The sequence below is a fragment of the Notolepis coatsorum genome (genome assembly GCF_963971535.1).
Source record: "Notolepis coatsorum genome assembly, chromosome: 17".
Taxonomy (NCBI): Eukaryota; Metazoa; Chordata; class Actinopteri; order Aulopiformes; family Paralepididae; genus Notolepis; species Notolepis coatsorum.
Genome location: NC_140181.1, coordinates 79,876,121 through 79,892,321, shown reverse-complemented (window position 1 = coordinate 79,892,321; position 16,201 = coordinate 79,876,121). Strand labels below are relative to the sequence as shown.

The window sequence follows — 16,201 nt, the reverse complement described above, 5'->3', positions numbered from 1 at the left end:
TTGAGTGTGCGATAGTATCAAAGATACTACAAGAAAAGATGACGCATTCAAAGCAGAGTGAATGGGGAGCCAATGCAACAGTTCCTGTCTCCTAAGTGGGCGGTAAAGTGACCTTTACACCGGCACTATCGCTAACACTGTGAGATCGCTGGACACGTCTCAAACAAACTGGTTTTTCCCTGGATCTACAAGTCAGAAAAACATCGATTTAGTGTCAAAATGTTCAGAACACCTTCAACTTGTGAGGGAAGGTCTGAAAATGTACTTGATTTCAATGATAAAGACAATAATAGACACACATGACCAAAACCTCTACATATTACTGTATGTATATTTTATCAGTGACAATCAAACCATAAACAAAGAGGCCTTTTAAGATGTTAAATCCTAATATGAAAAATTATGTGATTTAACGTTCTATGCTTATTTTATGCCAAACTTTATGTCTGCACTTTATGCCTATGTATTTTTTTTTTACAGCTGTGAAGCACTTTGGGCTGCAATTCCTGTATGAAAGGTGCTATACAAATAGAGTTAATTATTATTTTATATGATCTGTCATTGGAGTGAATGGGGCCTGTTCCCGCTCTAGCCTCCTAAAGAGGCGGGGCAGTAAACCCGCCAAGGCTGAGTATTTATTTGTTCATTCCTTGTGGATTGCTTTGGGTGCATTATCGCCCCGGTGGTTTCAAGTGGCTTCCTGTGCCCGCAGGCGGGGCTGGGACGCCCCCTGGCAGGCTGGAAAAGGCCAGGAGGGAAGGGCCAGCAGGAGACGGGTGCCCTGAGGACGGTCCTGAAGGAGCTCCACACAGAGAAGACCAGGCTGATGGACGGAGAGAAGGCAAAGAAAGCAGAGGAGGAGGAGGAGGAGGAAGAGGACGACGATGATGATGATGACGATGATGACGATGACGAGGAGGAGGAAGAGGAGGAGGAGGAAGAAGAGGAGGTTGACATTTATACAGATTTTTGCATAAAACATTGTATGGTTTTATTTATGGAAATAGACAGTTGTGGTTGTATGGCCAATCATTAAGCATGGTATTTATTCCCCCCCCCCCCCCCCCCCATCTATTACATGTCAGGAAGAGGAGGAGGAAGAAGAAGAGGAAGGCACTGAGGCTCCCACCAATCAGACGGAGACATCCACCAATCAGACGAAGACATCCACCAGCCTCCCGTCCCTGTCACCAGAGTCCCTCCCCCTCACGACTCTCCTGCCACTCACCACGACTCTCCTGCCACTCACCACTGACGCAGGGGTCACAGAGGTCACAGCGCTGGATCTGGCAGGTGAGGAGGACGAGGGGACCCTTCATGTAGCTTCATATCGTTTGTATTCTGATTATCCCAGATTATGTTTTAGACCTCTTGAGTGTGTATCTATTCACATCATATCTTGAAAAGCAATGGGCAACTAAAACGTGGTGCACATGCATGACCCCCAAGAGGAAGAAATGTCCACTAGCGTCCCCATCCGGCCAAACCTTCGTATCTCCTGAGCTGTTAGCCATAGAGTCACCAAATTTGCTGTGAACATTCATGACCCTATATTATTTAATTTCGATGACCCTGGGACCTTTCTTCCTTTCTTTAGTGAAAGTAATGGCAAAGTGGGGAGAATGTTAGGCATTGGCGGAGGTCTGCACTGTACTGACGGACTGCCTTATAGACTACCATATTGCACATTGCATTTACACACTGCTAAAAATTTGCACATTGCTCATAGCACATCCACAACTGTACATAGCCATTTTGTTATTTTAATTTGATATAGTATATCTACATCCTGTTATCTGCACTGCACACCTTTTAGAACTGTATATAGTTATCTTTAGTCATTTTATCTTATTTGATTCTTATTCTATGCTAATTTGATTGTATTTATATTATTGGAAGCTGCTATGGTCGAGGAACCACAACAACTATAATTTCACTCTTTCTTTGCTGTAAGGTACTGAAATACATGACAATAAAGGAATCTGAATCTTCTTCTTCTTCTAGTGGTGTCTGTATTCTATCCTGTTCAGGGAGAGTCCCTCCCTGAAGAGTGTCAGAGAGCAAAAGGACAAATCAGCTGCAGGAGAGTTGGCATGACTTACCTGCCACTCATCACTGATGCAGGAGTCACAGCGCTGGACCTGTCAGGTGAGGAGCATGTCCTGTTGTTTCATATTGTTTGTACTCTGATTACCAAGGTTATGTGTGTGTGTGTGTGTGTGTGTGTGTGTGTGTGTGTGTGTGTGTGTGTGTGTGCCTGTTCTCACATCTTACATATCTTGTAATTTAAAATGTAAAGTAATGGCTGGATGTGCCATGAGATGTGCTGTGAACATTCATGACCCAAAGGGGAAGAACCCCATCGATAATGGTACTCTGGCACCACAATCAGGCCAAAATCCTCTGTCTGCCTGCAACATTATCTTGACAAGTAATGGCTGTATCGTCATGACATTTACTGTGCACATTCATGACACCAAACGGAAGAAATCTCCTCTAACGTCCCCATCAGGCCAGTCCTCCCATTTCCAAATAAGTATATCTCCTGACCAGCTGTCAGTTGTACAGTCACAAGATTTGCTGTGAGTATCCATGACCCCCAGAGGGAGAAACCTGTTGACCCTGTGACCTCTAGGGGTGTAAAAAGTACCCAGAAATTATACTTAAGTGAAAGTATGGGTACCGTCTCAAAATCGGACTCAAGTAAAAGTCAAAGTATCTGGCTAAAAACACACTTGAGTAAAAGTAAAAAAGTCTTACTTTTAAATGTACTTAAGTACTAAAAAGTAAAAAAAAATTGAAAGGGATAGACGGGGTCTCAAACTCATTCCATCTTGGGCCAAGTTTTCATTTTAACTATACATTGCACCAGGTGAGTTAGTTGAAGAGGTGAGCCAATTAGTGAAATCATCAGCTGGTGTTTAGGCAAGGCTGGAATGAAACCAAGCATACACTCTGCCCACAATGGAATGTGTTCTGCAATAGACAATGCTGAAATGAAAGAACAGAGGACACTTTTTTGCATTAAAATTATTTAATGCACTTCTCCATTGAAGGTAAACTAACATGGACCGCATTCACATCACAGCATGAATAATATCACAATATTAAAAACAGAATGGTGTATCCTGAATAATATCACAATATTAACCACAGCATACTGGATTATCCTGAATAATATCACAATATTAAAGACAGAATACTGGAGTACCCTGAATAATATTACAATATTAAAGACAGAATACTGGGGTACCCTGAATAATATCACAATATTAAAGACAGAATACTGGAGTACCCTGAATAATATCACAATATTAAAGACAGAATACTGGAGTACCCTGAATAATATCACAATATTAACCACAGCATAATGTGGATCTGACTGTCTATTCTTCTGATAGCAGGTGTTTAATCAAAGATCCCCGCTTTCTAGTGTTGCACAAGGACCAATCAGCATGGGTATGGGCGGGTTCATTTTCCATTGATGGGGATTTGATTGGCTGTTTACCTGCGGTCGCAGGATTAATAACGTTAACGTTAGTTCGGCCAGATAAACAATTTAAATATACTAATTAAAATGGTTGGACCTGTGAGATTTGTACTTTGTACTTTGTAGGTCTGCATTTTCAATGTAAGGAGTAAAAAGTATGTTTTTTTTCTCTGAAATGTAATGGAGTAAAAGTACAAAGTATACAAACCTAATAATACTCGAGTAAAGTACAAATCCCCCAAAACAGTATTGTAACGAAGTACAATTACTCAAGTACTTTACACCCTTGAGCGCCACCATATGGATTCATAGCCTCGGCCTGTTGAGACTGACAATATAAGCAACTCTTGTCATCTACCCAGTAAAAGGTTGCACGTGAAACAATGGCAAAGTAGGGCGATTGTTAGGTCTTGACAGAGGTCTACAATCTACTGAGTGCATTCTACTAGTTCTACTGTATTCTGTACTGTATTTTGAAACATGTATTTATTCACGAGAGGTTGACTGAGCATGCTGTTTTTAATAGCAATGCCCTTGGTCACACTCACACCCACACACAAACTCGGGAGTCTTTGACTGTTATCCACTGAACAGGCGTTAAGTGCCTTGCTCACGGCCACCATGACCGTAGTTATAGAGGGAGGGGAGAATGTTACTTGTTGACTCACAGCACCCAGATTTTCCCGGCCAGCGTAGGAAACCAGGAACCTTGTGGCCACAAGCTACTTTAGGCCCTCTAGGCTCCTAATAGAAGCACAGAATGAGTCAGAAGATCACTGAGCAGAGGACAACAGGGCTACGTTGACCTGTGAAGAATACATACAGTATACTAAGCTACTCTAGGATACAGGTGAGCATTAAAGGAACATGTCAACATTATGGGAAATGCTCTTTCAGTCTTCTCCAGAGTCAGACAAGAAGATAGACACCTATCTCCTCTCTGTGCGTTCAGTAGAAAGCTATCCGGCTGCAAGCTAGCCTAGCTTGGCACAAAGGAATGGAAGCGGATACGGATAAGCTAGCATACGTAGCCATCGGTCAAAAACACCTCTCCTGGGGTTTTAAGCTAGGCTAGCTGATCCGTATCCGCTTCCGCTTCCTTTAATGCCGATCATAAGGGTGGCGAGACACTGGGCAACCTTTTGGGCAATGTGATAGGGGCAATGTGCTTTCCAACAGGAAATATAGTGCGGCAGCTAATATACAATAATGTATCAGGGCAACGGTTTCCATGCAATCAGTACAAATGTGTTGAGTCATCTGCTTGTCCAACGTCGCTGAACAATGTTGCCCAGAAGGTTGGCCAATGTATCACCAGCGCTGTCGCTAGCCCGTCAACCTGACTGACCTGTGGTCTATCTGTATCTGTTTTTTTTATAATTTTTTTTTATTTCTTTAAAAAAAATTTACATGGATAAAACTAAACATGACACCACATAATATAAGAATAATGATAATAAACAGAACAACACCAGACAATAATAATAATAACAATAACAATAATGACAATAAAATGACAGTAGAACAAAAATAATAAATACAGAACCTACAAATAAATACTAATTATATTATCACAAACACCACAAAAGACGTGTATCTGTATCTGTCAACCTGACTGACCTGTATCTGTATCTGTCAACCTGACTGACCTGTATCTGTATCTGTCAACCTGACTGCCCTGTGGTGTATCTGTGTCTGTCAACCTGACTGCCCTGTGGTGTATCTGTGTCTGTCAACCTGACTGCCCTGTGGTGTATCTGTGTCTGTCAACCTGACTGCCCTGTGGTGTATCTGTGTCTGTCAACCTGACTGCCCTGTGGTGTATCTGTGTCTGTCAACCTGACTGCCCTGTGGTGTGTCTGCGTAGAGAACAGCATCAGTCACATCGCCTCGCGAGGCTTCTCCGGCCTGCCACACCTTGAGGAGCTCGACCTCAGCGAGAACAAACTGGACGACGAGTCACTGAGCCAGAAGAAACTCCTGTCTGTAAGTACCACCGCAACCCCCCGTGGACACATTCACTTAGCACTGCCCCGCCAAGCCACAGCTGTCTACTTTCTCATCCACTCTTCCCGTCTAGCTGCCGTCTGTGTATCTTACTACGTCTCTCTCTGAGTCATCTGTAGATCTACTACATTAGAGGTCGCTAGGTTTGGTCAGGGAATATGCCCATGTTGTAGTCCCCAACGGCTGCTGGTTCAATTCCCAGTACTGACGGAGCAATTTGACACAAGATGGCAGGATGTGAACCGACTACCTGCCTCAAAGACGGTCATTAAAAGCTAAAAAGAAAGGGAAAAAAAACAGTTAAACACTGTGATACAACAGGATTTTTACTATCTGTCCTTGTAAAAATAGTACACCATCTGTGCATCTCAGCCACTCTTCTTGGTCCGGTTCACTGACCTGTTTCCGTTTAAAAATACCATACAAATACTATTCTAAGGTACTGACTGTACAAATTGTATACACTACAGTGTATTGTTACCGCAACGCGTCATGGATAAAAGAAATACATCCTGTATCATCACCACATTACAGGAGTAACGCAGGGCTGCATTAGTCAGCCGTCTAGAATAGCCTCTGGTCACAGAGATCACACACACACCAAAATGCAGACCTTGCCCAAACCAAGACACCCCACCGCATTCTGACCAATCCTAATGCACCATCATGGGCCCTTCTCCTTTGGCCATTGGCTGGACGGCGCCGTATGGAAAACAGCTATAGCCAATGACCGGGAGATGAAAAGGGAGAAATTATTTTCAGAGGAAGATGATTTATTTATATATATTTATTTTATGATGATGCAGTAATGACAGAGGGCCGGCGGACTGGCTGGAGGGCCACTGACGGTGGGTACGGCCCACGGGGCGTGCGCTAACCACACCAAGGGCCAATAAAGAGCCACGTAGAATAACACTCTCCCAAGAATACGACATGACGGATGGCAATCGAGGCATCGGCTTAATACTCTCTCATTTGGTACGAGTCTGTGACTCTGTGACACGATGCTGCCAGTGTGGACCCATCCCTAGCGTGAAGTACGCACTCTCAGGGCGGGATCCACAAAGAATGGATTGCACGGTGCTAATTGCACCCTTACTTACTTACTTACTTTCATTATGAATTGAAAATGGGGGACCCCGATGTAAACAAGATGAAAATCTTTCTCTGGTCTGCATCTTCTTAACAATTGTGTGTATTGTGTGTATTAAGCCGTACTGTATTGTACCCATTCTTTGTGGATCCCGCCCTCAGTCCATTGTGTTCTGCCGTTCTTCCCGAGGCCCGCTCAGCCTGTTCTCTGTCCTGTGCCTCTTGTGTAGGGCCTGACCCGCCTGAGGAAGCTGAACCTGGATGATAACCAGCTGACGCTGATCCCAAAGCTGCCCGCTTCCCTGGAGGAGCTCACGATTAACAACAACAAGCTCCTCTCACTCACCGCTCACTGCTTTAAAGGTAGTGCGTGTGTGTATGTGTGCGTGTGCGTGTGCGTGTGCGTGTGCGTGTGTGTATGCGTGTGCGTGCGTGTGTGTGTGAATTCAGGAAAGCACAGATAATGAGATGGACACAGATGTTAATATTATTATTCAGGAAAAAAACGTTTATGTTATGAGCTCCATTGACTCGACACGCTCCGCCTAGGTGCACCATCTGTTCACCGTCAAAAACTACCTGTAGGATTGCCATCAAAACTACCATTAGGACCTGTAGGACTGCCATCTAAACTACCATTAGGACCTGTAGGACTGCTGTCAAAACTACATTTAGGACCTGTAGGACTGCCATCAAAACTACCATTAGGACCTGTAGGACTGACATCAAAACTACCATTAGGACCTGTAGGACTGCCATCAAAACTACCTTTAGGACCTGTAGGACTGCTGTCAAAACTACCGTTAGGACCTGTAGGACTGCTGTCAAAACTACCATTAGGACCTGTAGGACTGCCATCAAAACTACCATTAGGACCTGTAGGACTGACATCAAAACTACCGTTAGGACCTGTAGGACTGCCATCAAAACTACCGTTAGGACCTGTAGGACTATTAGGACCTGTAGGACTGCCATCAAAACTACCGTTAGGACCTGTAGGACTGCCATCAAAACTACCGTTAGGACCTGTAGGACTGCCATCAAAACTACCGTTATGACCTGTAGGACTGCCATCAAAACTACCGTTAGGACCTGTAGGACTGACATCAAAACTACCGTTAGGACCTGTAGGACTGACATCAAAACTACCATTAGGACCTATAGGACTGCCATCAAAACTACCGTTAGGACCTGTAGGACTGCCATCAAAACTACCATTAGGACCTGTAGGACTGACATCAAAACTACCATTAGGACCTGTAGGACTGCCGTCACAACTACCGTTAGGACCTGTAGAACTGCCATCAAAACTACCATTAGGACCTGTAGGACTGAATGAATGAATGAATGAATGAAAACTTTATTTAACAGATTGCATAATGGGTACAATACAGTACGGCTCAATACACACAATTGTTAAGGGGATGCAGACCAGAGAAAGACGTTTGTCTTGGGCTAAACATTGAGAATATATCAGTAAAACAAATTCCAATTTCTGACCATTATTGTGTGTTCTATGGTACAAGCCTAATATTACATAAGACCAGAAGCGAATTCCTAGTTCACAGAAGGCTTCTGGACGCTAGAGCTGAAGCAAAATTCTCTAGTATGATGAAATCATACGACCAATGCAGTGAATCCTCCTTAAATCAGCAAGTGCAAAACTTCCACAGCACCTTGTCAACTGTGTTAGATACTGTTGCCCCTCTAAAGGTTAAAAAGGTAAAAACTGATAGAATCTCTCCATGGCTAAATAAAACCAATGTTAAAGATAACAAGAGAAAATGTAGGATAGCCGAGCGAAAATGGAGGAAACTCAAACTCACAGCTCACTTTAATTTATACAAAGACGCCATGGGCGCATACAATAAGGCAATACAACTTGCGAGAAAGGAATATTTTTCCAAAATGATCTCAGAAAATATGGGTAACTCCAGGGTACTTTTTTCCACCATTGACCGGCTGATTAACATACCACCCCCCCATATACCGCAGCAATCAGCCACAAAATGTGAAGAGTTCGCAGTTTTCTTTAATGAAAAAATATCATTGATTAGAGCAAGCATTACCGCTGATATGGATCTGGCTATGAGTGAAACCCCACCTGAGATAACTATGGGGGAATTCACATGTATTACATTACCTGACCTCTGTAAGATTGTCTCTGAGTGTAATTCCGCCACCTCCTGCCTCGATCCTATACCAACAGCATTTCTCAAGCGGGTGTTTGATAGTGTCTCAAATCATGTCCTTGAAATCATAAATATGTCTCTTCAAACAGGCACTTTTCCAGATGCATTTAAAACAGCTGTAGTAAAACCACTACTAAAGAAAACAAACTTAGATGTAAACGAACTAAAAAGCTATAGGCCAATATCGAACCTTCCATTTATCAGCAAGATATTAGAAAAAATAGTCTCAGTACAAATAAACTCCTTTCTCAAAGATAATAACATCATGGAGGAACTACAATCAGGTTTCAGAACAAATCACAGCACTGAAACTGCCCTTACCAAAATAGTTAGCGACCTCAGGCTAAACTCCGATGCTGGCAAAGTCTCAATTCTTGTCCTATTGGACCTTAGTGCAGCGTTCGATACGATTGACCATAATATCTTGATCAGTCGTCTAGAAAGACTGGTTGGCTTTTCCGATCATGTACTAAATTGGCTCATAACATACATTAAGGGGAGAAGGTTCTATGTTAAGCTTGGAGACAATGTATCCGAGGAACATAACAGCAATTTTGGAGTCGCACAAGGAAGCTGCCTTGGTCCATTACTCTTCTCACTATATATGCTGCCCCTCGGGGACATCATTCGAGACCACAATGTATGCTTCCATAGTTATGCTGATGATACACAACTATATATCTCCGCAGAACCAAATAACACTACAGCCATACAGTCCATTACAAATTGTCTGTTAGCAATAAACAAGTGGATGAACAATAACTTCCTAAAATTAAACGAAAGCAAGACCGAAATCCTATTGATCGGCCCAAAAGCGAAAAGGGAAGTGCTTTGTAAAAACCTGGGGAGTCTGTCATCCTATGTAAAGACTGAGGTTACAAGCCTAGGTGTCATCTTGGACTCAGACCTGACCTTTAAGTCTCATATAAATAAGGCCATGAAAACGTCATTCTTCCACCTAAGAAACATAGCGAAAGTAAGACCTTTCGTAAATAAAAAGGATGCAGAGAAACTTATTCATGCTTTTGTATCAAGTCGGCTTGACTATTGTAATGCACTGTTCACTGGTCTTCCCAAAGCAACCATTGGGAAGCTTCAGCTTATCCAAAACTCTGCAGCTCGATTACTAACTCATACAAGGAGAAGAGAACATATCACTCCAGTCCTGGCCACTCTGCACTGGCTTCCAATAACTCATAGAATTGATTTTAAGGTCCTTTTCCTAACATATAAAGCTCTTAATGAGCAAGGCCCAAAATACATAGCAAATTCCCTAGTCCCTATGCCCCAAAACTATGGAACACACTACCAACACACATCAGAAACGCCAGCTCTATACACATTTTTAAAGGAAAATTAAAAACGTACCTATACAGTCTAGCTTACAAATAGTTATGGCTTGGAAAAACCTGATGGATCCATGAGGCTAGGATAAGCCTTGTGGACCCAACTTTTTAGATGAAGGAACGGGTACATAGGAGACACGCCTCCAGTTTTTCAAAAGTTTTTGACACGCCTCAGCTTCTGAGCTGAAGGCGTGTTTTTGCGGACCTCCCAAACTTTCAAACTTTTTAGATGAAGGAATGGGTACAATAGGAGACACGCCTCCAGTTTTTCAAACGTTTTTGACACGCCTCAGCTTCTGAGCTGAAGGCGTGTTTTTGCGGACCTCCCAAACTTTCAAACTTTTTAGATGAAGGAATGGGTACAATAGGAGACACGCCTCCAGTTTTTCAAAAGTTTTTGACACGCCTCAGCTTCTGAGCTGAAGGCGTGTTTTTGCGGACCTCCCAAACTTTCAAACTTCTTAGATGAAGGAATGGGTACAATAGGAGACACGCCTCCAGTTTTTCAAAAGTTTTTGACACGCCTCAGCTTCTGAGCTGAAGGCGTGTTTTTGCGGACCTCCCAAACTTTCAAACTTTAGACTGTTTTCTTTATACGTTTTTCTTTTTCTTTCTTTCTACCACAAGACGCGGCCACTGATGGGTCCATGGGACTTGGATAAGTCCTGTGGACCCAACTCTGGCCACTGACCACATGAGCGAACGGGTACATACGCACACAATACACGGCCACTGATGGATCCATGGGACTTGGTAAAGCACTATGGACCCAACTATGACCACTGATAAAAACGTAACTACACTAGCATTATAAGACCTAAACATTGCTACCTACCATACAAGTGCATTGGTTTAGTGCACTTCCGGTTGCCACTGAGCGGAAATGTTTGTGCGGACCTGTTCTCCCAAACTGGTAAGCAAATGACTGTTTTTACGTTATTTTCATTTTTACGTTACTATTATTATTATTATTATTATTATTTTTTTTTTTAACATTGATCTTAACTGATCACTATGACTTTATTGCTTTTATCGTTATATATGCCTATAATTGTGTACAGCACTTTGAGCTACATGACATGTATGAAAGGTGCTTTATAAATACTTACTTACTTACTTACATCAGGGTCCCCCATTTTCAATTCATAGTGACATTTATGACATACACAACATATATGACATCATGACATTTATGGCATAGGGACATACATGACAAACAGGTATATAGTACTGTTACATTTGTGACATATACGATATGCAAATATATAGTACTGTTACCCATAGATCCTGACAGAGAGTATATACATATGATGGGGAGGAGACTGTACATTAGGAGGGGGTGGGTGGGTGGGAGAGAAATATACATACAGTGGGGAGAGAATATATACATACGGTGGGGAGGAGACTGTACATTAGGAGGGGGTGGGTGGGTGGGAGAGAAATGTATACAGTGGGGAGAGAATATATACATACGGTGGGGAGGAGACTGTACATTAGGTGGGGGTGGGGGGGGGGGTTTGGACATTTACGGTGGCCAGTTTCGAATTGCAGCCTCCCGTAGGTGCTCTTTAAGAGCGGTTTTGAATGTGGGAGGGATTCACATTCCTTTACAGCTTTGGGTAGGGCGTTCCACATTGATGTGGCATAATTGCGAAACGTGTTTAGTCCCTTGTTTGACTGCTGTCAAAACTACCTTTAGGACCTGTAGGACTGCCATCAAAACTACTGTCAGGACCTGTAGGACTGCCATCAAAACTACTGTTAGGACCTGTAGGACTGCCATCAAAACTACCGTTAGGACCTGTAGGACTGACATCTACACTACATTTAGGACCTGTAGGACTGCCATCAAAACTACCTTTAGGACCTGTAGGACTGCCATCAAAACTACCTTTAGGACCTGTAGGACTGCCATCAAAACTACCGTTAGGACCTGTAGGACTGCCATCAAAACTACCGTTAGGACCTGTAGGACTGACATCTACACTACATTTAGGACCTGTAGGACTGCCATCAAAACTACCTTTAGGACATGTAGGACTGCCATCAAAACTACCTTTAGGACCTGTAGGACTGCCATCAAAACTACCGTTAGGACCTATAGGACTGCCATCAAAACTACATTTAGGACTTGTAGGACTGCCCCATTTCTTCGTTTACGGAAATATCAGTAATCATATTTTTTAAGTTGTGAGTCAAATGAGAGAAAGAAGAAGGCAGGCGTTTTCTTGGGTTTCCTCTCGTATCTCTGCTGCTCCATGAGAGCAAGGGCTCCCCTGCATTTTCAAAAGCCTAGAGAAAGCTTGTCTTAGATCATCATCATGAGTTCTGCTTGTGAAATTGATTATATTTAATGCTCCTTTGGAGACCCGTTTCAGAACCAACCCGAGGCGCACAGCATGCTCCCCGCCTCTCATCTCCATTACTCTGTCACTATGAAAATGGGGGACCCTGATGTAAACAAGACGAAAGACTTTCTCTGGTCTGCATCCCCTTAACAATTGTGTGTATTGAGCTGTACTGTATTGTACCCATTCTGCAATCTGTTAATAAAATGTTCAATCAACCAATCAATCAATCAATCAATCAATACTACACTAAGAGCAGCCTTTATTTAAGCCAATTCCAGGAATATGATTTATAGATATAATTTGCTTAATGCTTTTGTTCTCCAGACACACACCGTTCTAAATATTATAAAAACTATCTTGAACATCTGTTCCCATCTTGTATTGTACAAGAATAAAAAGAACTTCCGCTATAAAGCTCATAAAGAGAGAGAGTGTGTGAGAGAGAGAGGGAGAGGGAGAGGGAGAGGGAGAGGGAGTGATCTGTGTCTCTGTATCGTCTCCCTGTAGGTTTGGTGAACCTGTTGTCTCTGGAGCTGAAGCAGAACCTTCTCCACGAGGGCAGCATGGTGCCGCTGGTCTTCAGGCCCCTGAAGAAGCTTGTGGACCTGAGATTGGACAACAATCGCCTCCGATCCATCCCCCAGGGCCTCCCTCGCTCCCTGCAGGTGAGGCATGGCCTGAGAGACACAGCCATTAGTATTATATTTTAAACTTGCTGCTCTAGGATCACCCTGGGTGGTAACTTGTTGCTCTATGATCACCCTGGGTGGCAACTTGTTGCTCTATGATCACCCTGGGTGGTAACTTGTTGCTCTATGATCACCCTGGGTGGTAACTTGTTGCTCTAGGATCACCCTGGGTGGTAACTTGTTGCTCTATGATCACCCTGGGTGGTAACTTGTTGCTCTATGATCACCCTGGGTGGTAACTTGTTGCTCTATGATCACCCTGGGTGGTAACTTGCTGCTCTAGGATCACCCTGGGTGGTAACTTGTTGCTCTATGATTACCCTGGGTGGTAACTTGTTGCTCTATGATCACCCTGGGTGGTAACTTGTTGCTCTATGATCACCCTGGGTGGTAACTTGTTGCTCTAGGATCACCCTGGGTGGTAACTTGTTGCTCTAGGATCACCCTGGGTGGCAACTTGTTGCTCTATGATCACCCTGGGTGGTAACTTGTTGCTCTAGGATCACCCTGGGTGGTAACTTGTTGCTCTATGATCACCCTGGGTGGTAACTTGTTGCTCTATGATCACCCTGGGTGGTAACTTGTTGCTCTAGGATCACCCTGGGTGGTAACTTGTTGCTCTAGGATCACCCTGGGTGGTAACTTGTTGCTCTATGATCACCCTGGGTGGTAACTTGTTGCTCTATGATCACACTGGGTGGTAACTTGTTGCTCTATGATCACCCTGGGTGGTAACTTGTTGCTCTATGATCACCCTGGGTGGTAACTTGTTGCTCTATGATCACCCTGGGTGGTAACTTGTTGCTCTAGGATCACCCTGGGTGGTAACTTGTTGCTCTATGATCACCCTGGGTGGTAACTTGTTGCTCTATGATCACCCTGGGTGGTAACTTGTTGCTCTATGATCACCCTGGGTGGCAACTTGTTGGACGTCATTGATTCCATCTCTACGGACGTTATGCCCAGTTGTCTCTGCTTACCTGTTATGAAACTGGACTTGAAGAAGTCTTTATTTGTAGCACATATTGCTACATTGTCATGCAGCGAACACACACATGCGAGATGGGCATCACACACATAGGAACACACACACACACACATGGGTTGCCAATTAAATGTCCTCTTTGCACTTGACCCATCCCGTCGTCCTTCCCCCCAAGGGCAGCCGGGAGCAGACATGGGCTGCGGCGTAGGGCCGCGCCCCGGGGACCAATCCAAGTGCTCTTGTCCGTCTTCGTCAGGGACGCGACAGCGTCAGCGATCTGTTCTGCATGTTTTTCCATTGGGTTTATATCTTTTTCTGGAGGAGATACCCTTTGTGAGCACGGGAAGAACATACAAACTCCACACAGAGTTTACTTATATTGTGTCTTTGAGCATTCGGAAAAGCGCTAAATAAATCTGATGTATTATTATTATTGTTCATTATCGCCATTATTAATAATAATATATATTATTATTAATGTCTCTTATTATTACTTTCTCATTGTATTTCCTTTTGAAATGTTGCCCACTTCAACACCTATAGCACGTCTGGTCATCCTAATTGGATCTCTCATTGAATTGCCCATCTGAGGTGTGTTTCCATCTCTTCTTGGGGGGGGGGGGGGGTGCAGCCAGGGGGTGTTGTAACTCTGTTGGCCTGTGAAGCCCATTGAGACACGTATTGTGATTTTGGGGACTGGACAAATAAATCTGACTTGACTTATTTAAAAAAAATTAAAAATACAATAGAATAGAATATAGGACAGGGCTGTACATATCCATGGGAATAATAAAGTGTGCTTATTATTTATAAGCCCACTACTGAAATGCCACATTGAATGCTCACCTGCAGCCACGTAGGTCTGAATATGTGCCACACTGCTCCACCCCCTGCATTATGATTTGCCTCAAAAAAACCTGTTTCCAAATGTCATGAACATGAAACACCTTCTCTTGGATAACCAACACTCTCTGTCTTTCCATTCCAAATAGCCTGATCTAGCTGTTGTCTGTTTCTCTTTTGCTATATTTGCTTTAATCTCTTCATTTCTTTGTTGTTGTTGTTTTGCTCCATACACTTTGTTTATTGATAGACTTCCTGCTAATTATCTCTTTCCTCTTTCTTATATTTCTCTCTCTCTCTCTCTCGCTCGCTCTCGCTCTCTCTCTCTCTCTCATCTCCCTCACACTCTCTCTCATCTCTCTCTCTCACACTCTCATCTCTCTCTCCCCCCTCTCTCATCTCTCTCTCTCTCATCTCTCATCTCCCTCTCTCTCATCTCTCATCTCCCTCTCTCTCTCACACACACTCTCATCTCTCTCATCTCTCATCTCTCTCTCACACTCTTTCTCACCTCTCTCTATCTCTCTTTCATCTCTCTCTCATCTCCCTCTCTCTCTCTCTCTCTCTCTCTCTCTCTCTCTCTCTCTCTCTCTCTCTCTCTGTGTGTAGGAGCTGAGCATCAGTGAGAATCAGATCGATGAGTTGACTGCGGTGGTCCTCAGTAAGTCTGTCCACCTGAAACAGTTGAACATGAGTCACAACCTGCTTCACGAACAGGTCATCGAGGACAGGACCTGGAGCCACCTCAAGTAAGTCATCAAACACTCTGTCCATCAGGTGTGCGCAAGAGAGAGAGAGAGCGAGAGAGAGAGAGAGAGATCAACAGGGATCTATTTTTTTTTTTAAATACAATTTGGGTTCCTGACTTGAAAAGGTTAAGAAGGGGCGCCCTCGTGGCGCATACCATAGTGCCTTGCGCACCTACGCGGCCGACCCGGGTTCGATCCCAGCTCCCGTCATTATTTGTCGCATGTCCTCCCCACCTCTCCTCCCGCTCGCCCTCTCCTCTGTCGGTCCTGCGTGGCCAATAAAAGCTGTAAAAATGCTAAAAAATTATAAAAAAAAGAAAAGGTTAAGAAACCGTGTAAATTCTCAATGGATCATGAAAACGGGAGCAGAGGAATTTATCCAATCAGGTGAATTCCACGTGGGGAAATGGGAGGGAGGGGATACATGCACACAACATGCACACAACATGCATATAAC

General features: G+C 43.6%; 1 protein-coding gene across 1 annotated transcript in view; it reads left to right on the top strand.

Moving 5' to 3' along the window:
- The window catches only part of LOC311244098 (extracellular matrix protein 2), a 51,165-nt gene that overhangs the window by 5,392 nt on the left and 29,572 nt on the right, over positions 1 to 16,201 (top strand). The window contains exons 3-9 of the mRNA XM_084333509.1: positions 713 to 949; positions 1,086 to 1,293; positions 2,005 to 2,148; positions 5,358 to 5,476; positions 6,820 to 6,952; positions 12,986 to 13,143; positions 15,605 to 15,744. Of these exons, the coding sequence (XP_084189635.1) occupies positions 713 to 949; positions 1,086 to 1,293; positions 2,005 to 2,148; positions 5,358 to 5,476; positions 6,820 to 6,952; positions 12,986 to 13,143; positions 15,605 to 15,744 (1,139 nt within the window). The remainder of the gene's footprint in view (positions 1 to 712; positions 950 to 1,085; positions 1,294 to 2,004; positions 2,149 to 5,357; positions 5,477 to 6,819; positions 6,953 to 12,985; positions 13,144 to 15,604; positions 15,745 to 16,201) is intronic.